The 27,405-nt window shown below is 40.3% G+C and overlaps 1 protein-coding gene across 1 annotated transcript in view; it reads right to left on the bottom strand.

The window, feature by feature from the left end:
* Nucleotides 1-25,342, bottom strand: part of WIPI1 (WD repeat domain, phosphoinositide interacting 1) — a 54,726-nt gene extending 29,384 nt beyond the window's left edge. Inside the window, exons 1-3 of the mRNA XM_060763041.2 lie at nucleotides 25,046-25,342; nucleotides 9,069-9,151; nucleotides 2,281-2,450 (exon numbers count right to left, since the gene is read on the bottom strand). Coding sequence (XP_060619024.2) covers nucleotides 2,281-2,450; nucleotides 9,069-9,151; nucleotides 25,046-25,119 — 327 coding nt within the window. The 5' untranslated portion in view covers nucleotides 25,120-25,342. The remainder of the gene's footprint in view (nucleotides 1-2,280; nucleotides 2,451-9,068; nucleotides 9,152-25,045) is intronic.
* Between the last annotated feature and the right edge of the window lie 2,063 nt (nucleotides 25,343-27,405).

Genomic DNA, 27,405 nt, shown 5'->3' on the forward strand with positions numbered 1-27,405 from the left:
TTATGTTTATCCTTCATCTTGAAAGAGACAGACTCTTCTTTCTAATCACAGAACTGCCCAGCATAACACTGAAATGCAGTGGCAATGACTAATTTCAGTGGTGCCTTCCAAACAACATGTCACTGGCATTTTCCAGTGTCTCATATTTTAATAAGGTTTTTAGATTATTTTTAAAATACTTATTTAGATTTCTGGAAGAGTTGGGTTAAGCTGATACATGGAATGAAAAAGCATTCTATGGCCATTAGTACTGCAAGCTTTGGTTTCTCTTTCTCTAACTCAACAACTGAAACATACAGCTTTCACAATTTCCTATGTTACTGAGTTCTTCAGAAGTACTGCTTTTCTTGTAAAGAATGATGTCGATTTTATTATTTTTAAAGACCAGTAGGTTTTGAGTATAACAATCCCCTCAACCATCTCTCTCAAATGTGATGCTCAGCTCCATTTCTTTTCAAAAATGAAATGATCTGGCCTTAGCCTCTCCATCTTCACTACACTCTACTGTAAATGTGTGCTTAAATTGGTGGTTATAATGTCTGGATCTGAGATATGTTGCTTCAAGGGGATCCAGCATAGTGAGAGCAAAACAAAACAAAAATGTTGAAATAAACATTTAAATAAATAAAAGGAAGTTGGAAACATTCATTTAGCGGTCTGTTTGTAAAGAGCAGGTCATTTTGGCCTGTGGCTGTCCAGGTGTTTAGGACTTCCACTCTAAGATTCCTGACCACTAAACAAGCTGAATAAAGCTTCTGAAGTTTGGAGGCCCAAACACTCAGAGGGCTACAGATTGAAGAAGCCTAGTACAGAGATTGCAATTCACAAAACAAAAATACAGAGATTACAAATAGGGATTACAAACGGCTCTTCTGGTTGGTACATTAATGTTCCATATACAACAAATTCTGTACTAGAGACACCATACTTGTAGCGCCTAAGCTTTGATTCATTCACTGAAGGTCCAGTTTCAAGTGCCACCAAGAACACAAGAATGGTCTGTGTATTAATTTATTAAATTAGGGACTTATATTCTCTTTGATTTCATGAAGACCAAGGGTGAGGATCCTTTGGTCCTGCAAACATTTGATATTTCAACTTCCAGAAACTCAAGCTAGCTGTGGTAAGGTAATATGTGATCTGTAATCCAAAACCTTTGAAGGGTAAAGAGTTCCTCAGGTAGATGAAGCTTCTCATAGTTTTTGTGCACTAACGAAAAGCATAGAAGCATTCCTGGGAAACCAGGAATCCGCTTTCCTTGCTGCTGCTCCGATCTATATAGCAAGAAGAGAACGAAGAGAGAACTCTCTGTGTGTATCCGATTACTGATACAAACAGAAAATCACTAGCACTTGGAATTAGGAGAGTAAATCATTCTTGAGACACAACAAGTTATTAATGTATGGGATTCACTGCCCCAAAACTAGCTACAGCTCACGGGGAATAGAACCATTAAGAGCTCTTAATCACAACGGAGCTATGACAGAACCTCCAAATAGTACCTACATGTTTGAAGAGACATATTTATGATTTTCGAAGCTCACAAGAACAAAAGGCATGCTAACATCTTCATAACCTGCTTGATAGCTTTCCAGAAATGCCCTTGTTAACATGGATCCTCTATCAATTCTAGTAAGATAATTCTTTCATTCCCTGCTACATGATCTCTTTAGGATTCTGTGCCAACTTGTATCAAGTGCAAGTTAAAGCACCTGGAAAAACAGCTGATGGCGAGTGAGAGCCCTAAAACACTCCTACAAATCAGAAGCATTAGGGTATGCCCTGAGACATTTAATCGGGAACTTCTTTGTACCAAATTGGAACCCAAGATGCTACTAAATCAGGATGAGTTTGTCCAACACAGCTCCAAATAAACAATAAAATCCAATTTTTCTTGTAAAAGGATTCTACCATTATTTAAAACTAAAGTTTTCCACTAGACTTTACAACCAAAAAATAAGAGTAACATTACAAAAACTGTGCTTTGTGTTGAAAACTGCCCATAGTGAAACTTACTATCCCTCTAAAGAGTGTTGATTTGCTTGTTTTTTTTAAATAGATATTTTGGACCCAGAGGATGCCCTTTGCTCATCCCTGCCACATACTACTTTGTCCTTGATTCGCTAAGTCAGTGAAGGTTAAAAGGGAGGACTTTGCGGACAATGCACTGCAAAAGGCTTTGTTCTTTTGAAGGAGATGCAATAAGACAGAAGCCCAATCATCACACAAAAATCAGTATACATATCACCAAAACCTAGGAATAAGCAAATTCTCCCCTACCTGTCGATTGAGCCGTATAGAGAGAATATTGCTAGAGTAACTGTAATTACAAATCTCGGTTCCTTTCTTGAAGTGGTAAACATTCATCTGCCGGGGCTTTGAGTGGCTCACCACGACCACCAAACTGCTGGAGAAGAGGCGCTCTACAATGTAAACATCCGGGATTTCATCTGGAGTAGGAGATGGAAAGAAAAGAGAAATGGCTTCATTTTTTAAAGGGTAGGAAAAGGCCATATTTACATTTTTGCTGAATCATCTATGACATTGTGTTCTCTCCTTCACAAGATATGCCTCACTTGGCAGACCTTCACATGACTCACAAAGAGAACTGGAGACCTGATCATAGTATGCAAGGACTAATGGCTCATCTGCAGGAGGAATTCACATCCACTTCTTCCAGCAGTATCTATCAAATGTTAACCTGGGAGGCAGCTAAAAGGAGAAATGTAAAAGGTTCTGTTGGAGCATTCACTTCTCTGAATCAGGGAACAAGTTCCTCACTTCAACAAAAAAGGGGGGAATTGAGTCCAGAGAATCTGTCAGTTGATAAAAATAAAACAATCTCTCTAGTGACCAAGGCCTCCGCTGAATACAAGGAAGAAATTAAATAGGCTTCCGGAGGCAAGGGCCAAGCTGTGCATCAACTATCACTAGTCTGACTGACAGACTTTGCTGGAAGAGATGACCTGGACTTCCTGACAGATGGCAAAAACAAGAACTGGATAAAAGGGGACAATTCCAGGTCAGGATGCACTGTATTCAATGGTAATGTCTTCCTACTGGCCCCACTGCCAAAGTCTGCTTGCAACCAAGCTATCTTTCCTTACAGCTGTTTCCAGAATATCTCAGCCAACACAGTCCCAAAGAAGATTTTTATCATCCTAGACAGCAAGCAAGTTCAAAAGGACATACGGGTTAGTCTACTAGCCCAAGAGACATATGTCTCTTGGGCTAGTAGACTGACAACTGTCAAAACATTTCAATATACAACCAGGACTCTTGTAGATTCAGATTTGGAATGGTGGGATGCCCAGCCTTCAGAACCAGGAACTAGCGCTTCCCCAAACATGGACAGCACAAACTGACATGCATTATGTAGCTTCTGGAGCCATGTGTGGCTTATAGTCCTTTGGTTTCTACATGGACTAAATGTATGGACTGTTACAAGCCAGACAACATGGTCACAGTTTAAAACAAATGGCCTCACATTCAGAGAAACCCTTTAAAATTCCTTTGAATTAGCCCTGTGCTTTTCATTTAAATTGAATTATTGGGGCAAGTGGTTTGTGAAGGATACAATTTGCACCAGGCCCTTGAGAACAATTTCAGAGATCCAAGATGAAGAAGCATTTTAAATCTCAGATCATTATTTCAAAAAGATAGTGCATGTTTTCAAATCAACTTGAGTTGGTTGTGAAGCATAACTTAGCATTACAGAAATGAGCTAAAGTACATCTCAGATTCAAGAGCTTCCCCTTCTTGTGTTTTGACAAGGCCTTTGCTCCAGCTTTTTAAACTCACTGAAGCTTTCCATGTTGTCTGAACCTATAAAATGTGGTTAGTCTTAACTAGGGATTCCCAAACGTTAGGCCTCCAAGTGTTTGGACTTCATTTCCCATAAGCTTCAGATGCTTGAGTCAACAGTCAGGGGTTCTGGGAGCTGGAGTCCAAAACATTTGGAAGACCAATGGTCTTAACTGGTGCTAAAACAGTCAACTTCTAAATAGATGTTATGAAGTGGAATTGTTCCTGTTATTCTCATAAATACTGAGAATTTAAAACTGAAATGTAACCTTCCAGGGCCCTTCCACACAGCCCTATATCCCAGAATATCAAGGCAGAAAATCCCACAATGTCTGCTTTGAACTGGGTTATCTGAGTCCACACTCACATAATGTAGAATATTCTGTCTTCATATTCTGGAATATGATGCTATGTGAAAGGGTCCCCAGTCTTCTCTTTGAGGCAGGATCAAAAATGATAGAACAGCACACAAGGCTAAAGCTTGTTCCGGGAACAAGAAGCCATGGTTTAGTTTTACACCCAAGCATAACCATTACGAGGATACATAAAGCAATCCTAAGCATACAACTTTACATATTTCATCATAGTAAGGTGCAGCAAGCTCTACTAAAAGCAATAGACTTTAAATGTTAGTAGGTCAAGCTGAAGCTTTGCAAACAGAAGAAATATGTACCACACAAAAGGAATAATGCCTGAAAAGAGCCTAAGTTTTGACTGCAAGGAAAGACAAGGGATGTGGACTTTCAGCAATATGGCCGAAAGCAAAGAAGTACAAAGGGACAATATAAACTAGTAAGTTGAGGCATATTGAACCACATTGTTGTGATAAAGTCACAGAATGTTCTCTAAGGAGATTTTAACTTATTTCAAAATTGACACTGGTGAACATATCCTTGGTTGTGAGTATATCAAACTGTAAGACATAAATTAATATTTTCTTAATATGCTATTAAAGTGAAACACAGTTGATGACCTTCACAATACAGGAGCAGTAGGTACACCACGATAGAAGAAAACCAGTCATTGCCTTTATTTAGACAACCATTAAAAGATTTCTAATGACACAGCATGTACTCTATTCTAAAATATCACTGCAATTCTATTTGAAACATGGATATGAGCTTTTCAAAATGTGGTTCAGCATCATGCAAGGCCAATGACATTTTAGATTATTAATTCACACATAATTTCCAGTAAACCTGAAAGCAATGACATTGCACCACTTCTACACAGTATGACTTTGAGGAAATACTGAGCCTTCAGAAGAAAAAAAAATAGATTATGCAAGGATACGTTGATAGTTTTGAAATACATAGAACATAGACCTAACCCCACTCAGGTCAATCATTGAAAGTATTATCATTTCAATTAGTATTTCATCTCTGCCACTGAGATCTAAAGGACACATAAAGTGCTTAGCTTTGGCTTGATCATAAAGACCGAGCGTAACAGAGGCAACTAAGCATTCAGCTTGACCATTAACAATAGAATAAGAAACAGGTTTGAACTACAAAATAGAAAACCTGGGTGAAATTAAAGGAAGATGTTTCATTCTATGCTGCTCAAAATTGTAAGAAACTTCCTAAGAAAATAGTGGTATCCCCTACTTTGTAGTTTGTTAAACAAATGACACTTTATCGCAAAGATGGGCTCCCTAGACTGAACAGATTGCATCTGCCCCATTTTAAAAGCAACAACTCCTCTTGATAACACACATGCTGACAAATAAATTGGTATAAAATACTCCACCTAAGCCTCCAAGTATTTCCACTTCTAAAAGGATATTTTGGGCCCAATACAGTACCTGGAGGACAAAATAGCTTCTGATCTGCTTAGCATGTCCACCAAGGCTCTAGAGAGGATACTGGTAATTTCTATGGGGTGTTGGGGCCACATTTGAGGCTGCGATGAGCCACAAGCAGCCCATGGAGTACACATTCCCCACCCCACTTTAGCATGAAGCACCGTGTAGCCATGCTCTGTGACAGCACTGTACCACCACAAAATAAACCAGTGTTGCCTAAACCACAATGAATGTCTGACTCATTACCTTAATACAATTCAGATTTGCACAGTGCAGTACTCTGAAGATTAGCAAGGACTGGGACTTCAATACAATCCACTACAAGAGATCAGTAGGCCAGTTAAGTCATTAGAGGAAATCAGAAGTCAATAAGTGTTATGGCTCAATCTGAGCCTGAGTCTGAGACTGAACTGTCTGTGTCTTCTGGGCCTGCTGGCCTTCTGAGCCTGACTTTCTGCAGGATGACGAGAAGGCTGATGGGTTACAGATTTCTGTACATGTTCCAGATGGGGCTGATAGTGTGGCTTCTGAAGAAGAAACAGCAAGTCTGTTCCCCGGAGAAAGGAATGTTCCTTTAGATAAAAATAGTGAAACTCCACAACTGCAGGTGGGGACTCCTTTTGGTTCCCAGGGTGATTAGGCCCAGCTGGGCCAAGATAATGAGTTGTCCAGCCTTGAAGATAATAGTGAATTAATGAGAAGGCAGGATCGTTTACAATTAAGAGTTCGCAGAAGCTCACGCCTTGCCAGCAAGCGTGAAGCCAAAGGTCAACGCAATGCTTTCATGTCAGGGAAACTTATTTAATGATGTAGCCGACAGGCATTTCCTGTTAGTCCAATGTTGCTCTTTCCCTGTTAACTTCTGTAGAATTACCTTGGCTTTTGCGGAACGCTTCTGGCTTCTTTGAGACTTGGATTTTGATGCTGATTTTACCTGTCTACCATGGACTCTTGTTTGACCATTGCTAAGGGATTATGCTTCATGTTATTTGCCTTTAGCTCTTGGGAACTTTGCCTTTTCATTTAAGACTCTGTTTTACTGAACTTCTGCATCCTTATTTCTCTGTTTTGATTTTGGCTTTTTCTCAATAAACTACAAAACCTACTGTAACGAAGCGTTAATCCCACCGCTTGTCAACCAAAAATGTAAAGAAGCAGCGCTAATCTCACTAGATGCCACCAAAAATTAGGTGAGGAAGCATTAATCTTCTTTAATGCCACCAATATTCTGTGAGGAACCTTCTTTTAAATATCCATTAAGCTGCCACCAATATGTTTAGAGACGCTGGTTTATGTCTCTGTTTATCTTTAGTTGGGTTGTGAGGTGATTTTGGTAGTGTGGAATGCACCAAGCATAACAGCAATGGAGGAGGCAGGTTTGAAATAAAAAGAGAACAAGTTTTATTGTTAACAGAACGTAATTGTTGCAGTTTTGAGAGTTTGAACTTGGCACAAGGCTTGATGTTACAAAATGGCTGGTTTGAGATACTTTCAGGCTTCTGAATGTTACAAATCTACAAACTCCTTCTTTAGTGAAGTGCTTATACTATTCCAGAGTTCCCTATTGTGAATGTCCACACTGTTTGCCCTGTACTCGGAACAAACCACTGATCACCAGTCTTTCCTTACTGGCAATCCTGAAAACCCCCTCTGTTAGATTCCTTTAACCTAAGCAATCTAACAAGGTAACACCTTCAGCTCTCTTGCTGAAGAAATATTCACAAATTCTAGGAACTACTGAATTCTCACAGCTTCACAACAGAACCCTAACTAACTGGCTCTGCTCTTCTCCGGGTCTCCTCCACCGGACTGGAGCTTAACTGCCACACTCCAACCTTTTTCTCCTTAAGCTCCGCCCACCTCCTCTTCTGCCTTGTCTTGTCACCATGGCAACCTATCCCTCACAGCTAGGCCATGGCAATAAATGTAATACATAAATGCAGTTTAAACACAGTACATTTAACACTCTATAATAAACATTATAAATACAGTTTAAACACATTATAAATAACACTTTATAATGAACACATCTCTACACCTACAGCCTTGGTGTGTGGTGGTGTCTTGAGCAAGGTGAAAACTACCCTGAGTTGCGACAATAAGCCATTAAGTTATCCAGACTATTAGGATAATAGTTATGGAATTCCTATTAATGGATCATTGCTACTGTATACTGTGCTAGTACAGAACAATGATATGCTTCAGTTGAAGAGTTAATATCTGAGCAGCAGCTCTTTCCTGCATCTCGGGGGGGGGGGGGGTCCATCATGTACATTTGCCTCTATATTTTTACTAGTACATTCTCTCTTGGGGTTATGCAAATGTCTCATTAGCCAAAGAACTGCATGTTCTTGTATGTCAACAGGTTGAACCATAGCTGAAATTAATCACTGTGTGTCTGCTTTCAGACAACATGCTAAACTATAGTTAGATTAAAACGAAAGCTTCCAATCTCTTTAATAAAGAGAAGAGAGAGGACAACTTAAGGCCAGAGCTGGTTTAACTAGAGTGATTTCAGATGTTGTCGGACAACATACTCCACATTACTTACCAGCATAGCCAGTCGCATCAGTAGTGGGGTGTGGAGGGTGCAAATCGCACTAGGTGACACCAAAACGACTGCCTATAAATTTTTGTGTTGTATTTCAGCAGAAACTTAAATGTTTAATAAAAAAATATCCCTATAGTTAGATATCACCATAAAACATTTTGTTAGGTTTTCTGGTATTTACAATATTCTGGTTTGATCTGGTTTGGTCAGGATCCATGGGGATGACACCGTAAGTTGCTACACGAACACAAACCAACACACACACCAACACAACTCTTAGTGATGCCACTGATCATGGGCAAGGGCAAAAAATTCTGGAAATAGCAGCCCATGGATGGACCCATTTTGATGGTCCCAGGCTCCAAATACAGCCACACTAACTTCACATAAATATGGGTCATCTTGGGCTACTTGGGAAGAAAAAAGTAATAGCTTTATATCTAAACCACCTCCTAATTCTTTTATTTCTCCCATCCCTTGACCAGTATCCACAGCTATCCACCACTACAATTTCTGAATAGTGGCTGCACTCTGGAATAGTTAGGAAATTTTGATTCTTACAAGTCAATGAAAATACCACATTTCTGTATGTAAATCTACTCTGAACTCACTGATGATTGGCATCAAAGTGCTATTGCTTAAACACGCAATGTACCTCAGTCACATACTGCTGTCAAGAATGAGATTTCTTTTTTGTTTTACATTTTCTCTATATACAGCTATTCCTGTAATAAAGCACACCAAGCATAGTATGAATACAAGTAAAGCAGCAGCCAATAGATGATATCTGTTTGTTGCCAGGAAAAATGCAGTGGAATTGCTCCTCTGAGGTAGACAAAAAGTGCTGTAATGCCAAATAAAACCTACTATCGGCTGATAATTTGTTGTATCAAAATGGAATAGACTTACTGCTTTCGTGGACCTGATCCAGTTGCTCCACAGAACTCAAGGAAAAAAGTCTGTATCCAGTTGTGGTTCCAATGGCTAGAGAACTGTGGAAGAAAACAAAAACATTACTGACATTCAGAGTAAGGTGCACTCAAAATACAGCTTTGTGGAATGTGTGGAAAAAACAATTGTCCCTCCAACCAGAGTGAACATGAATCTTACTGGTGGTGAACATGAATCTTACAGCTGAATAAAACCCCACATTATATGCTTTGAACTGGGATATATGGCAGCGTGGACTCAGATATTCCAGTTCAAAGCAGATATTGTGGGTTATTCTGCCTTGATATTCTGGGTTATATGGCTGTGTGGAAGGGCCCACAGCAGGAGAAGTGAACCTATGGGACTTTCCTGAGTACAAATGTAACCTCCACTCCCATCATGGTGGCAAAGTGGAATGAACCCCGTTCTCATCCTTTGCATGGTCACACAAGGTGATCAAGGTTTCTCTGCCTGAGGTTAAGTCACAGAGTGATTTGTTGAAGGCATGCATATTTAGATTAAAATACTGATACAGTACTGCTCTTTCTTCCAAAGTACTCTACTCAATGTCCATAGAGCACAGTTCCCAAATGGTGCTCAACCCCGTAGTGATTAGGTCTAGCTTACTGAGCACAGACAAAACAATATAAATTATTGTATTATGTATCAGCAGATCACAATCCAACATTAAGGGCTATGTATTCTTGTGACCAGTGAAGAAAGCCATAGAAAAGACTGAACAATAGCTTGTTCTGCTGAAGATACACAAATAGAGACAAAGCATGATCCTTCCAACTGCCTTGCTTGATCTAGGTCAGTGGTTCTCAACCTGTGGGTCCCCAAGTGTTTTGGCCTATAACTCCCAGAAATCCCAGCTAGTTTACCAGCTGTTAGAATTTCTGGGAGTTGAAGGCCAAACTATCTCATCTAGGTAAACAAATACGTTAAAATTATGTTTAGTAACTACCATAAGACTAAAGAACAATTTGCATATAACATGGTCTCTGTTTAGATACTGAACAAGCATGTTTGTCCTCTGCACACCAAAGAAGCCATCAAGAAGTCTCATTTGCCATCTGCATCTGTCACAAATACTGACAATTGCAAAGCTAATGTTCATACTTGGAGGACTGGTTTAGGTCATGGTTGCAAAGTTATGTATTGTCAAAGGCTTTCATGGCTGGAATCACTGGGCTGTATAGCCATGTTCTAGAAGCATTCTCTCCTAATGTTTATGACATATATAAACCCAATTTTCCTAATTTCCAACAGACCTCACACCTCTGAGGATGCCTGTCATAGATGCCCCTACCTGACGAGTGGCTTGCATGGGAGAGAACGCTTCTAGAATATGGCCATACAGCCTGAAAAACCTACAACAACCCATTGCAAAGCTAATTAGGTGACTGTACAAACAGGCAAAAACTGTTTGTATATCTTAGGCTGCAAACCCCTGCATATCAACCTAGGAGAAAGTCCTTCATAAAACCAATGTTAGTCTCTTTTAAGAGAGAGAAAGTGGTTTACAAATACATTTAACATCAAATCAGGATTTTTCAAAGTCAGATAACTTGGGCCCTTGGGTAATGCTGGGGTAAAATTCCAGGATCCCCTGTGGATACCAATTGCTCAAACACCATTATATACAATGGAGTGTTAAAATGGCATCCCTTATACAAAATGGCAAATTTAAATGAGTGCCAGAGAGAGCCTGAGGATCTGTAAAACCTACTATAAATGGCGGGAGGCTATAGGGAAACAAATGAGAATAGTGCTTCGGCACACAACAAAATCAAAGTGGCAAAGACGGGTTAAAAAACAGTACAGCTATCCAGTTTATTCAGAAAATTCTTGAATCTTAACTGTAGAGATAGGAAGGCCAAAATAAAGAGACCTTAAAGACCAGCATATTGATTTAAGATTTTGTGGATTACTTTATTAGACACAGGAAGAATTGCTTTTAAATACCAGCTTTATATACACCTAAGTTGGGTGAACTAGCCCATGAAAAAGCTGTTGCCATCATGAATGTGGTGGACTTTAGGATGGCACAGGAGGTATCATCCGTTCACTTTCCCTGTAATTGGTTTGGATGGCTTTGTGTACAATGATACTGTGTTGTTGGTATGAAAAGGAATCCAATACACTATTATTATGCCAGCAATGCTGGTACACATGTACCTCTTCCTGCTATTTTCAAAGTTAACACCTTTCACAGCATAACTGAGTGGCTCGATCATTGAAAGCACTGTGTAAAACAAGAGACTTCCTCCAGAAGCCAAACTGGGCTTCTAATCCTATCAATAGACTTCTTATCCACAATGAATAGTGTTAACTTACTGATAGAAACATTAAATGGAATAAGATAAGCACTGGCAGATCAAGGATGGAGCACATTTATGCCTGAAAGCCAATCTGTTTGTGTTTGTTTGTTTGTTTGTTTGTTTGTTTACAGCACTTATACCCCACCCTTCTCAACCTCAAAGGGGACACAAAGCAGCCTTACAAAGACAACAATTTGATGCCGTGAACACAACAGACATAAAATAAACATTAAAACATGAAATAAAAATAATATAAAAAACTATGCAATCTGACATCATAGTCAAAAAGCTGTTCCAATTGTCATTGCACATTTTCCATCATCACTTATTGAACTGCCCTACTGGCTAAAGGCTTTTGTCCCAAAGCCATGTTTTTACATGCTTTCTGAAGGTCAGGAGGGAAAGAGCTGACTGAATTCGCTAGGGAGGGAGTTTCGTAGTTGAGGGGCCACCACTGAGAAGGCCCTGTCTCTCATCCCCACCAGTCGCACCTGCGAAAGAGGTGGGACCAAAAACACGCCCTCCCCAGACTATCTTAACCTCACAGTTAGTTCATAGAGGGAGGTGCATTTGGACAGGTAAGCTGAGCCAAAACCGTTTAGAACTTTATAGGCTAAAGACAGCACTTTGAATTGTGCTCGGTAGCAGATGGGCAGCCAGTGGAGCTGACACAACAGGGATGCTGTATGCTCCTTGTACGCCACTTTGGTGAGAAATCTGGCTGCTGTCCAATGGACCACTTGAAGCTTCCGAACAGTCATCAAAGGCAACCCCACATAGAGTGCACTGCAGTAATCTATTCAGGATGTAACAAGAGCATGGACCACTGTGGCCAAGTCTGACTTCCCAAGGTACACAAGTTTTAATTCCGCAAAAGTTCCCTGGCCACTGCCGAAACTTGGGGTTCCAGGCTCAGCAATGAGTCCAGGAGAACTCCCAAGTTGCGAACCATGTCTTCAGAGGGAGTGTAACCCCATCCAACACAAGCTGTAACTCAATATCCTGTTCGGCCTTTCAACTGACCAGGAGTACCTCTGTCTTGTCTGGAGTCAATTTCAATTTCTTTGTCGTCATCTAGACCATAACAGCGGCCAAGTGCCGGTTCAGGAGCCTCCTTAGCAGTTGGTGAAAAGGAGTGATAGAGTTGGATGTTTTCTGTGTACAGATGGCAAAACTCCAAATGATCTCTCCCAGTGGCTTCATGTAGATGTTAACAACATGGGAGACAATACTGAAACATGCAGGACCCCACTGGTTTTGGGTTTTGGAGCTTAGCAAGTGTCCCCATCTTCTAAGGTCAGACCTCTAGGAAGGACTGGAGCCACTGCAAAACAGTGCCTCCAAACCCCATTCCTGCTAGGCGTCCCAGAAGGATGGTGTCTATGGTATCAAGGCCACTAAAAGGCCCAAGAGAACCAACAGGGACACACTCCCCCTGCCCAGCTCTCTGCATAGATCATCCACTAAGACAACCAAGGCTGGGACATGGGACCATTCAGTTCCATGTCCCAGCCTAAAGCAAGACTGCGCTGGATTCAGAATCAGTTTCCTCCAAGAATACCTTGCTATTGCTAACCAGGCAATAAGATGACAACAAAGCACTAGCTTTGTGCTGTCCTGCCTCTCTAGCACTGAACATTCACAGATTTTAGGATCCACAGGAGAACCAAACCTCAGTAGAGAATTAAGGTACACTGTATTTCTTTCCTTACTTTTTAAATATGTTTCCTTTTTCATTTCCAATGTCTACCTTATATTTTAACCATGTTTCCTCATCTATAAAGTTTATATTTCTCTGTATTTATATTATAAGCACACACAAAGATAATTTCATTTGCTCATCATTATTATAAAGAAACAATGATGTTTTGTCACACATCCCACTTGCAAAAGTGTGTATGTTCAGTGGTGACCTACGCTACTCTACCTAGTCAGCCGGCTCACAGTGGAGACAGAAAGAAGCAGCTGCACCTTCAGTCCTTCAAATAAATCTATACTCTGCTAACGAATGGGAAGGGAATTTATAACGTATCATCAGCTTAAATGTCAAGGAAACATTTCCCTTGGGAACTGAACATCATTGTTATCTAATAATTTACAGCCTGCCAAACTCCCGTATACCGGATATAAACCAGGAGAACCAAACCTGTAAAGCAGGAAGCATATCACAAGAAAGAACTGAGCACTGTAGTAGATGTTTCAAGTGTGATGTAGGACAGCCTAATATATTGAGCCTGAAAATAGCATAACACAGGAGGTTGCCAAATACAGGCAATATTAAATGTACTGTAAATGAATAATAACAACATTTTTTTTATTTCTTACCCATCTCTCCTCATGGCTCAAGACAGGCCACATGGCAAAGTTAAAACGCACTGCCATAAAATGCATACATTAAAACACACCATCACTATACACACACACACACACACATATTACAGAATGCAAAAATTAAAATACAATACAAATACACACATTAAAATACAAATATCAAACAGTCACCATATAGTTGGGTGGGGAAAGTGCAGCCTGATCCCTAATTTTGAGGCCTCTAAACTGCCAAGTGACCCCAAACTGCCTCTAATGTTTAAAATCACCAATTTGGGAATTGAGTCTATGCCCAAAACCGAGCAAAATGCCACCAGCTGCATGTTTGGTGGTTAGTGTCACCTCTCTGAATCCTTGAAAACAAAATAAAGAAACCTGACTAAAACTGATGGCCACAAGTGAAATGTTATTTCATGCAGAGTCATATAAGTCAATGCAGACAGGAGGGAGATTCAGAGGGAAAAAACTGACCCCCATCTCCCCAGTTGTTCTTCACCTGTATATAGTAACTAAAGTATAATTTATTAGCGCTTATGGCTTTTATGAGCATAAAACAGAACAAGAAATAATGATTTATCTCAACAAAATTTCACTAGTCCAATAAAAATATAGTTGTCTCCAAATGTTGTCAAACCACAACTCCCAATATTCTTTGCCACTGACTATGCAGGCTGGTTCTGCTGGGAACTACAGTTTCATAGCATTTGGAGGACTGTGTGACTCCCATCCTTGTATTAGGTAGTACATGTTGAGAAAGGCTTTTAGGGGAATAGAAAGTGCCAAGACCAATCCAACTGGGAAACTCTTATGTTGTGCAGTCCTTACTGGATTATCTATACAAATAAAAGTCAAAGCAGGTATCTATCTATCTATCTATCTATCTATCTATCTATCTATCTATCTATCTATCTATCTATATTTGTATGTACAGATGGCTCCCACATCCAGAGAGCCCTGTAACTCCTGCCAACAACAGATCTGGACCAAATTTGGCATACATACTCCCCATGGCCATCTTTACATACTAGCAGAATGTGGGGACAGATTGACCCCGGATAATGGGAGTTATAGTTCACCCATCTAGGAACAGCATTGTGAACTCTACCAACAATGAATCTGGGCCAACACTGGCATACGTTCACAGTGCTCCCTAAATATAGGTGAACTATAACTCCTATAATCTTCTGTAATTGTCCCCCAAACTCTGAGAACCATGCAGAACAGAAAATTCTGGAGAGATTTGGGAGGATTGACCCTGGATGATGAGAGTTATAGTTCACCCACAACCAAGAGCACTGTAAACCCCTCTGATTATGGATCTGGACCAAACTTGCCACACATACTCATTCTGACCAATGATAAATACTGACAGGATTGGGAGGGAGGAGATGGGACAATGATAGAGTATTATGAGAATTATAGTTCATCTTGCATCTAGAGAGCACTCTAAACCCTGACAATGGATCTGAACCACACTTGGCATACTTGTCCATAATGGCCAACTTTAAGTACTGGCAAGGTTTGGGGGACGACGACAGAAGATTTTGAGAGTTGTTGTTCACCCATATCCTGAGAGCACTGTGAAGCCTACCAATGATGGATCTGGACCAACCTTGGCACATGTACCCAACATGATCAACTTTAAATACTAATGGGGGTTTGGGGGGACTGAGGGAGGAGGATGGAAGCTGTCCACCCACATCCAAAGACCCATGTGTATACTAGAGCCATGTGTATTTCTAATGGGACTATTCATAAAACTGAAAAATAAAACCTACTTCTGATGTTTGTCCATACAAAAGACCTAACCCAAGCATCGCCAGGTACCTAAGCTAGTACTATTTAAGACCATAGGTGGAATATGGTTTTTTCCTTCCATCCAATATATCTCACCTATAGAAAGCTAGAAGGGCAGGGAAATAGCGTTCCTTTCTGCTTACGAAACTACAGCACTAAGTGCAGTAAATTGTTGCGTTAAGGACCATTGCAATACAAAAACATCCGTTTACGGTCCATATATCACAAAAAGATACTATGAGGGACCCCTCAACATACAATTCTGCTTTGAAAAGTCAATGTCCATGAAGGACTGTAAAGTCATCATTAGATCTCCCACAAACAGCTGAAAGTGTCTGCTGCTTTAACAGAATTGCACTAGGTTTGGCTTCTGAGTCCATAACTGAAGTTGCCTTAACCAGAATTGATCATGTATGAAATAAGAACTGTTAATTACATTCATTTACTATGCAAAATGCATGAGCAGAATTGTTAACATAAGGACAAATACTTGTAGGAAGACAATGTTTTCTCCTATGCTATTGACCACTGGACCTTTTTCCCAGATTATAGTTCTGTATTTTCTATTTTGGTTTCATTTTAAACCTAGTCTTTCTGTTTTCCTGAAGAGCGGATTTTTTTTTAAACTTCTTCCTCAATCTTACTTGTCAGCAAAAAGTTTCTGGCAAATGCCAATCACAGATGCAATTTTTCAACTAAAACTTTTCGCCTGTCCATCAACATTTACAGGCTAAGTCTATATTTAACACTTATCCTTTTGATTGTAGGTCTGTGCTTTATTTTTAGGTTTTAGAGATGGTATAACCTTATAAGCTCAGGTGGTACAAACTAAGAAACACATAGCAACAGGAATCTTAATATGACACAACTTTGAGGCTGAAACATGATAATGTCCACTGCTACCACGGATTACTTATTGACCTTCCAACAAGTCAGTCTTTGTTCTCCATCTCTACAAAGGGCATAACAGTGATCTAGCCTACTTTACTGCTGAGAAGACAAACATGATAACGACTGTGAATTGCTGAGTACATCAAGACTGTCATATAAATTTATCTATAGCAATAGCAGCAACACATCTGTGTCAAAGGACTAATTCTCTTTCTACCAACAATGAGTCAAAGAGCGGCAGCGTTTCATCCTGGATTACATGTCCCGAAGATACAGAAGATACAGAAGGCAAAAGGCCAGACTGATTTATTGGACCCTAATTCACCCCAGAAGCCTTCATTTGGCCTGAAACGGCACACATCTGGGAGCTAGTGAGCAGGAACAAGAGATTCTTTGTGGAGAGTGCAGCTGTTTCTCCAATTTCTCCAATTGGGGTTGTCTAAGGTTTTCCTTAACTGTTGTTTAAACAGCTAGATCTACCCTTTGCTCTATTTTAGAAGACTAACGAGGATGTAACTCAATGAAATTCCCCTCTCTAAAATTTTGGAGAAGACACTGCCAATTAAAATAGTCAGAATTTGTCTGGAAGGTCCACTGATCTGATTCAACTTCCTTGTTTTTCTGGATTTTCAGGTTCATTGGAAATGTACTTCTGATTAGTAGATTCTGAGGACAAATAAAGTGTGGCTACCTTATTTAGGACCTCTAATATGTATGAAACCTTCAGATATATTGCTTGAAATGGGACTAATAAAACCAAGAAGCAAATTCTTCGTTTTAATTTTCTTTTGTTCAATTGTGCTTAACAATAGTATCTCTATTCTTCTTAATATGTCCACAATACATTTTTTTTGAACTGTGGCTTCATTGCAAAGACACAGCTATTGCTATAACAGTTTAAACTAAATTTATTTATTTATTTACTATATTTGTATAACACTCTTCTCAGCCCTGGGGCGACTCAGAGCAATTAACAATAGCAAAATTCAATGCTCAAAAACATCATAAAACAGTTAAAAACAATTAAAAACAGTAGCATAATAAACAGTCAATATAAATCAATAAAACATCTCACTAGCGTCTCATAGTTAAAATCAAGATCCAGTCTCATCATCCAATTGTTCCGTATTCCTATGTTTGTCACACTGCCAATTCAAATGCCTTCTCGAACAACCAGGTCTTCACTTTCCTCCGAAATGTCAACAGGGAGGGGGCCGATCTAATATATGTAGGAAGGGCATTCCACAGCTGAGGAGCCACCACTGAGAAGGCCCTGTCTCTCGTCCCCGCCAAATGTACTTGTGACACCGGCGGGACCGAGAAGAGGGCCTCCCCAGATGATTTTAACACCCTAACTGGTTCATAGGAGGAGACGCATTCAGACAGGTAAGTTGGACCAGAACCATTTAGGGCTTTATAGGCTAAAGCCAGCACTTTGAATTGTGCCCAGTAGCAAACTGGCAGCCAGTGGAGCTGGCACAACAGAGGAGTTGTATGCTCCCTGGGCGCCGCTCCTGTTAGTAACCTGGCTGCTGACCGTTGAACCATTTGAAGCTTCCGGACAGTCTTCAAAGGCAACCCCACATAAAGAGCGTCGCAGTAGTCTATACGGGATGTAACCAGAGCGTGGACCACCATGGCCAAGTCAGATTTCCCAAGATAAATGGCCCTCTCTGTTTTTGACAGGACACCTGAGGAGTGAGAGTAGGGAAGGAAGAAACAATCCTACCTGTGGTGTCTATGGGTGCATCTACACTACAGAATTAATAGTTTGACATCATTTTAACTGCCCTGGCTCAATTCTGGGGAATCATGGGAGTTGTACAAGACCTTTAGCCTTCTCTGCCAAAGAGTGTGGGTGACTCACTAAACTAAAAATGCCACGACTCCACAGCACTGAGCAGTCATAATGGTGTCAAACTACATCAGTTCTACAGTGCAGATGCATCTTATATCTCAGTTCTGGAATCATAGATAAAAAGGTTACAGCTCTTCATCATTCTTAGAACTGAACTCAGAATGTGGCAGATTCACATATTTCACAGAGCAATTAAACAGCAAACAATATGGAAGCTTCTTGACTTTTGTTTGCTTTAATATTACTCCCTAGTGGCTTGATTCCACATCTTCTTTTTCTTGTCTGTTGCTTGAAAGCTAAGGTATTTCCTGTTTGCACTGTCATCCATGCATTTCTGGTTCAGGTAATGACTCCACACACTCCCTTGGTTGGCTTCTGACTTCACCTCAGCAAAGTCAACAGGACATGCAACAGTCACAACTTAATGATATAATTAACAACTTAATAATATATTTACATCAGGCCATAGGCATCTTTTGCACCGTATCCTTCTCCATATAGTGCCCAGTTCTGAAAGATGTATAAGATATTGCTTACAACACTGCAAGGAATTCAAAATTGGTGGCTAATTGTGTGCCTTAAGCATATATAATATGACTTGTGCATTAGTTAAGAATTTGTTCAGTTCCCAATGGCAGGTGGTGCCATTCTCACCTGAAAACTGATAGCCTGAAACCTTGAAATACATATGCGAAGAAATATGAGGGGAGGAAGGAATCTGATCATGCTTTCCTCTTCATTGGTGTTTATTCGTTAACATCATTTGCCTGAGTTTCAGCTTACTCTCTGCACTATAAGGATCTGAATCTTGTTTTTAAATTTATTTATTAAGTTTATAACCCACCTTTTTTCTCAAAATATGATCAAGGTTAAATAAAATTAAATAAAGTAAGCAACACTTTAAAAAAATGAGTTTAAGAATATTTAAAATGTAGGTATCAGGACAAAAATACAGCATCTCTGCCTATTAAAAGGCCATGCACAACAGTGAAAGGCCTGTCAGAATGAAAAGATCATTGCTTGTTAGTGGGATATAGGCAGAAAAAGGGCAACCTCATCTCTAATGGGAGGAAGTTGTATTTTTGGGATAAAGATCATCTCATGTCCAGCGCTAAACCTGCCTGCAGTGGCATGGGCGCACAAGTAAAGCCTTCCCCAATGAATCTTAAAAACCAGTTAGGCTCACAAAGGCAGATATGCCCTTTCAGATAATCTGGCATAATACTACTACTATTATTACTACTAATAGTAATAATATTTCTTGCCCACCTTTCTTCATGACTCAAGGTGGATTACAGAATAATTAAAACACACAAGCACAGAAAAAAAAAAACACCAGAAATACATAGATTAAAAAGTACCTCTATTAAAGTTACACACCAAAACATATCTCTATAAAATACACAAAAAAGAGATTAAACAAAGGGCATGCATTTAAAATTCATGTTTAAAGACTGTCTGGGTAGGCCTGCCCAAAGAGATAGGTCTTTACATGGCTTTTAAATTCAGACAACTAATTTAGCTGTCAGAGTTCTTCCAGCAGGTCGTTCCACAGCTCCAGTATTATAGGACATAACCTGCATTTTGAATTGTACCCCTCAAAAAGACCAATAACCAGGATTGATAATGCAGCAGAGATTATGTGGACCACATATGAACAGTACAGGAATATATGCGTATAATGTGGAACATTGATTGGACAAATAGCATTGTAGATCAGTAACATCAATCTTCATAGTGTGTTACTTCCAATTTCATCACTCACTGCCAGTAGTTGCTTCACATTACAACAGGGATGAGCAATCTGTGGCCAAATGTTGTTATATTATATTTATCATCTCTAAGAGCACAGCCAACTGAAGAACCGAGGGGGGGGGGGAGGGAGTTTGTCCAAAAAAACCTAAGAACTAAAAGAAGCTCACTGCTATGCTGCCATAAGAAATAGGGTGAAAATACAATAAACTATCAAAGTAGGATGCAAAGTTGATGCCACAAAATACACATGTTTACATGGCTTGCCCACTTCAGAAAGCTACGTTAGTCACAGTTTCCCATATTTTGTTTCTGAATCTAATAAGTAGATGAAAGATTTGTGCTTCCTCACAAATCCTAAGGTAAGAGAAAAACACAATAAAGCTTCTTACACCACTTCTTACACCACTCTATGATGTGACATTGCCTTAAAAGACAGAGGGTGCACTCACACTGCAGAATGAGCGCAGTTTGACTCACAACCATGGCTCAATGCTTTGGAATCCTGGAAGTTGTTGATTTAAAACAGGCATCTTCATTCGGCAGCCCATTAGGTGTCTGGCCTCCAACTCCCAGCAGCCCTAGTCATCTTGTTTAATGGTCAGGAATTCTGTGAGTTGAAGTTCAAAACACCTGGAGGACCACAGGTTGCGGAGGTCTGTTTTAAAGGATCTTTAGCCTTCTCTGCCAAAGTATGCTCAGGACTGATGATGTTACAATTCCCAGGATTCCATAGTATTGGACCATGGCAGTTAAAGTGGTGTCAGTCCACATTAATTCTACCTTGAGTGCCCTGACAGTAACAGCCACGCAAGAGATTCAGTTTTGGAATGGGGAATGTTGTTGCTGAGGGACAGGGAGAGCTTCATCTAAGATAAATCTACTTATTATATTACATTATGACATTGTATTATATTTCTTTATAATACATACATTTGATTTTCCAGTTAGATTTAAAAAAAATAAAAAATCTTAGATCACAATGGCATTTAAGCTTTGAACACATCGTTATGACATTTTCTGCTAAACTAGACTCTTTTTCTTTGACATCCCATCCACAGGAAGAGATAGAAAAAGACAACCGCAAGTCAGGAGAGAAAATATAAATAAAACACAGGGCATCATTATGGGGCATGTCTGCCAATACTCAGAGCTGAAGCGCAATGAGGGGATACGTCAGACTTGGGCGCTGGTTTCCAAAAATACCAACTTCCAAGTTGGCAGAAGACTTGTTTTTAGTTTCCTATCTTAACTTGATGCTGCAGGGATGCATTAGGCCAGAGCTACTCAAAATAAGGATCCCTGGACCAATGTTGGCTCTGGTGCTATTGGGTACCAAACCCTGTTCAGTTTCCTTTCCAAGAAAAGGGGGTATGTTGCAAATGGGTACAAATATAGGGCCAAGATTTGACACTATATTGGGGGAAAGGGTATTTATTTATTTACTACATTTATATGCCGCCCTTCTCACCCCGAAGGGGACTCAGAGCGGCTTGCCAGTATTGCTAGTCCCCCACTACAGAAGCTCTCTATTAGTGTGCCATATACATCTAGCCAACATGGTTGTGACTGGGTTAAATGGGGATGAGGGGAGCTGTAATCCAACAATGGAAGTAGAGAAGGCTGTTGCTGGAAAGGTGCAAACAGGGGGAAAATGTATATTAACGTATTAACTCCCAATACAAGCACTTGAGGAACTAAAGCTGAAGCCATTTGGAGTCTCCTCTAGTATAAATTGATCATCCTTTTTTCCAAAAACTGAAACCCTCCAAAATAAAAATAAAAAATATGGGTAGCTGGGGCTCAAATCTACATTGCCATATAATCCAGTCTGAATCCAGGTTGTGCCCTATTATACTGGATTATGGCACATTGTCTTAAATGGCAGTGTAGACTCATATACTCCAGTTCAAAGCAGATAATCTGGATTCAGAAATTGGAATATACTATGACAGTGTAGATCCAGCCTAGGACGGTGACACTGCTGCTTTCAGGTGCTTCCATGCCCACAAACCTAACTTCATGAGGAAAAATGACAGAGGATATGTGTATGAGGTACGTACAAAACATTTTAATGCATTTTGCGTTTAGATTTGAGTCCCATTGCCATGAAATCCAAGGTATGTACAATATAATGGTATAGTACTAAATAATATTATAGTGGTATAGTACAATCTTCTATATAAATAAAAATGTAATGTCCGTTTGTGGGATTAACAGAACTCAAAAACCACTGGGCGAATTTACACCAAATTTGGACACAATACACCTATCAGGCCAACAAGTGACCATCACTCACAAAAACACTAAAAAACACAGCAGAAGAGACTTTAAAAGCCAAATAAATTAAAAATGCATTACAATGAATGTGCAAAACCACATATATACACACATACACAAATATATACACACACATAACACATATTCACATACTGGGCCACAGCAACGTGTGGCAGGGGATGGCTAGTATAATATATATAATACCAATATTGTGCTATGCTAATAACATAATATATTTTATATATACATATAATAATATTACAATGTAATACAATATAATACTAAAAATAATACAATATAACAATATATAGCAATAATATTGTAATACAATAATACTAATATATTAAATACGGTACTGGACATTGTTTTTAATGACTATTTATTGAATTATGCTTTATTACAGTGTTATGATTTTATTGATGTTAATGTTTTTATATTGTAATTGTGTTTTCGGTGGCACTGAATTTTGCCTTGTAAACACCTCAAGTTGCCGGAAGGCTGAGAGGGACGGTATACAAATACAGTAAATAAAATAATATATATAATAATGTACTTCTTTATCATTGTATAATTGTATATTTTAAGTTGTAATATTTTTTATTGTGAGCCGCTTTGAATCTCAGTATGGAGAGATAAAGCAGGATATAAATAAATAAAAATATGTATTTATGTTTGTAGAGATATAGTGACACTTTGGTTTATTCACAAAAAGAGGGAAAATACATTATCCGCAGACTATGTGCATAAAGTGTATAAGGAAAAAAAATAAATTCTGTGCTTAACATTCTATAATCTCCGAGATATCCCATTACACGATGTGACACAATTTTTGCTCCTGGGTTATAACTGTCATTTCCTAAATGGTTCTTCCATTTAGGAAATGGAAGGGTGAATGAAAAGGGTTTATTAAACTGCAAAAACATTTGGCTATAACTTTTCAATGCATCTCTCAACCACATCAACATATTGTCGAAGGCTTTCATGGCCGGAATCACCGAGTTGTTGTAAGTTTTTTCGGGCTATATGGCCATGTATATGGCCATGGTCTAGAGGCATTTTCTCCTGATGTTTTGCCTGCATCTGAGGATGCTTGCCATAGATGCAGGCGAAACGTCAGGAGAAAATGCCTCTAGACCATGGCCATATAGCCTGAAAAAACCTACAACAACCCACATCAACATAGTTTGTGAAAGTCACAAAAACAAAGCTTCTGGAGCAGAACAGTAAGTACTGCACAATTAAACAGGAAATAACAGTTTCAAACCAGAAACAGATTTTTTTTTCAAATTTTGTTACATAATGTTCTTATATACAGTTACTAACTGTGGCCCAGTCTGTTGATCTGGAAAATAAAGTAATGAGAAAGTGTTGGTTTCTAATATATGTAATGTCTTTATGCTTTTGAGTAAACAGTATTTCTTGTTGTTTCTTTGTCAGTGTTGATGTGGAGAGTGTCTGGTTTGCCCACCCTGGAACATGCAACATATCATTGTCCTTCTTTAGGGGTCCCTTTCAAATCTATGATACTATATCTATGTGTGTGTGAATCATATCTATCTCTATCTATGGCTGGATGGCTCTTTGTCAGGAGGGTTTTGATTACGTTTTCTTGCCCTGGTTAAGGGAGTTGGACTGGATGGCCTTGAGTATTTTCTGTTGCTCATGGGGGTTCTGTGTGGGAAGTTTGGCCCAATTCTGTCATTGGTGGAGTTCAGAACGCTCTTTGATTGTAGGTGAACCATAAATCCCAGTAACTACAACTCCCAAATGTCAAGGTCTATTTTCTCCAAACTCCATCTGTGTTCCTATTCGGGCATATTGATAATTCGTGCCAAGTTTGGTCCAGATCCATCATTGTTTGAGTCCACAGTACTCTCTGGATGTAGGTGAACTACAACTCCCAAACCTAAGGTCAATGCCCACCAAACCCTTCCAGTATTTTCTGTTGGTCTTGGGAGTTCTGTTTGCCATGTTTGGTTGAATTCCATCATTGGTGGAGTTCAGAATGCTGTTTGATTGTAGGTGAACTATAAAGCCTAGCAACTACAACTCCCAAATGTCAAGGTCTATTTCCCTTAAACTCCATCTGTGTTTATATTTGGGCATATGGAATATTCGCGCCAAGTTTGATCCAGATCCAACATTGTTTGAGTCCACAGAGCTCTCTGGATGTGGGTGAACTATAATTCCCAAACTCAAGGTCAATGTCCACCAAACCCTTCCAGTTTTTTCTGTTGGTCATGGGAGCCCTGTGTGCTAAGTTTGGCCCAATTCCATGATTGGTGGAGTTCAGAATGCTCTTTGATTGTAGGTAAACTATAAATCCCAGCAACTACAACTCCCAAATGACAAAAATCATAATTTTTTGAGTGATGGTCACTCCTTGTGATGTGAGACGTTTTGTTGCCAAATTTGGTGTGATTTCGTTCATTGGTTCTTTTGTTTTTAAGGAACTCATTATGCACAGAGCATTTATATATATAGAGACAGATAGATTATAGACTCTGGAAATATACCAAATGCCATGGATTAATGCAATAGGGTTTGTAGTTTGGTGAGGCCCCAGTCCTCTTTGGAAGAGAAGAGGAAAACTACAACTCCCAGGATTCCACAGAATTGCGCCTTGGGAGTTAAAAAGGGGTGTCAAAGCGCATTCCCCCTGCTTCCCCAGCTCCTCCCCGCCTGGAAGGGAAGGATGCTCCTCCGCTCTCCCCTTCTCAACTTACGTGCAGTCCTGGTTGTAGGAGAAGCAGGTCAGCGCCTCAGAAGGCTCCCCTTCTCCGCCCCCGGAGGCCTCCATGGATCCCCGGCCTCGAGTTGGCCCTTTCGCCGGGGCTCGGCCTTCTCTGTCCTCAGCCCTCGCTGCCTCCAATACACCCCGGCTCCTGACGGACCCAAACAGAAGCCACCACACGTCTCATCGCTTCCGCCGGCCTCGGGGGCGGGGCCACAACCCTCGCCGCGCCTTCCGATTGGACAGCGGAGGTTCGAACCGGCCGCCTTTCTTCGAGCCTTCCAAGGCTAGGAAAGAGAGAACCCCACCCCTCCAGGCCCCGCCCACGACGCCAACAGGGCTGGCGGCGATTGGCTGAGGCGGGCGCCGGGAAACAGCTGGTGAGGGACCACGTGGTCCTGTGTTGTGGTGGTTGCATCAGACGGGGCGGGGTCTCTCTTCTCCAGAAGTCCCGCTTCTTCTGCTGAGCTTGTTTTGATTTTATTTTAGGGCCCTTCCACACAGCCCTATATCCCAGAATATCAAGGCAGAAAATCTCACATTATCAACTTGTATGCAGAACACATCATGCAATGTGCAGGGCTTGATGAATGCAAGGCTGGAGTGAAAATTGCTGGAAGAAACATTAACAACCTTAGATATGTAGATGACACCACTTTGATGGCCGAAAGCAAGGAGGAGCTGAGGAGCCTTCTAAACAAGGGGAAAGAAGAAAGCGCAAAAGCTGGGTTGCAGCTAAACATCAGTGTTCTGGAACAGCTGTTCCAGGAGCTCCAATTTTATTTGCTTTGAACTAAAGGTTTGTTTGCAATCCCAGGCTTGAGATTTTGCAGCAGGGTGGCTTCCTGTTATAGTTTGCAGTCATAGGGCAAGCCCCCTGTTCATCTTCATTTAGCTTTGGTTCCGCCCCTTTTCCTGGGTTTTGGGAAGAGAGAGGAACCATTTTAGTCAGTCACACACAAGGAAGCCAGCCTATAGGACGCAAATCAGTTTGTCCCGTAGGAAAGGCTTCATTCCTCAAGACCATCCGGGGTCCAAACTGACTATCCAGTTCCAGGGAAACAGAAGGAAAAGGTCCCAAAGGCTCTGGCTGAGAGCTCACAGCCTCTCAGCACCAGAGGGGAAAACAGCCCTAAAGTTTCCACAGGACAGCATTACAGAACCACAGAATTCCAGCTAAATATCTTATAGCTTCGTCTAGTAGGTTACTCGGTTTCCAGACGCATTTGGGATCGGCAGTTATACCCAGACTGGCAAGGCCTAGGTGATGGACGGCCTGGGAGAGATTATAAAGGGTTCTTCTTCATGTTGAGATAGTACAGTTAAGCCAAGTTAATGTCAGTCTCTTAAAGACTAGAATAGTAAAGCCTTGAAGTTTTGTTTGAAGATTTGTTCCTTAATAAAGACTTTGTTGTACATTTAAAGAACTCTAAAGCCCATTACTTCTGGAAGTCTCTAACAATCTCACTTCGGGCACCCTGGCTTCCCACCCTGGCACCCTGGTTTAAAGTGTGCGTCCTATAGAATAAAGGCATTGTGTACAGGCCCAGTGGCGACAGAACAATCAGAAAAGCAAGATTATGGCAACAAGAATGATTGACAACTGGGAAATAGAGGGAGAAAACTTGGAGACAGTGACAGACTTTGTCTTTCTAGGTGCAAAGATTACTGCAGATGCATACTGTGGCCAGGAAATCAGGTGACGCTTACTTCTTGGGAGGAGAGCAATGGCCCATCTTGATAAAATAGTGAAGAGAAGAGACATCACACTGCTCATTGGAGGGAAGGATAGCAGAGGCCAAGGTGAAGTACTTTGGTCACATCATGAGAAGAAAGAAAAGCTTAGAGAAGACAATGATGCTGGGGAAAATGGAAGGAAAAAGGAAGAGGGGATGACCAAGGGCAAGATGGATGGATGGCATCCTTGAAGGGACAGGCTTGACTGAAGGAGATGGGGGTTGTGATGGCCGACAGGGAGCTCTGGCATAGGCTGGTCCATGCGGTCACAAAGAGTCAAAAACAAATGAACAACAACATCTGAAAGCAGACATTGTGGGATTTTCCGCCTGGACATTCTGGGATATAGGGCTGTGTGGAAAGGCCCCTCGTTATTTATTTATATATATCCTGCTTTATCATATCGACTCAAAGGGGCTCACAATCAAAAAACATTAAAACTTAAAATATACCATTGTACAATAATTAAACAGTATATAATGATATATTATTATATATCATCAGTAGTAATTATATTTAATCCCCGAAACACTTTCAGTATGTTTAGTTACTGATTAGTTCTGCTCTATTTGTTGAGTAGGAAAGATTTAAGGGAGAAGCAGTGGGAGGGATCAT

This window comes from Anolis sagrei, chromosome 2, assembly GCF_037176765.1.
Source record: "Anolis sagrei isolate rAnoSag1 chromosome 2, rAnoSag1.mat, whole genome shotgun sequence".
Lineage (NCBI taxonomy): Eukaryota > Metazoa > Chordata > Lepidosauria > Squamata > Dactyloidae > Anolis > Anolis sagrei.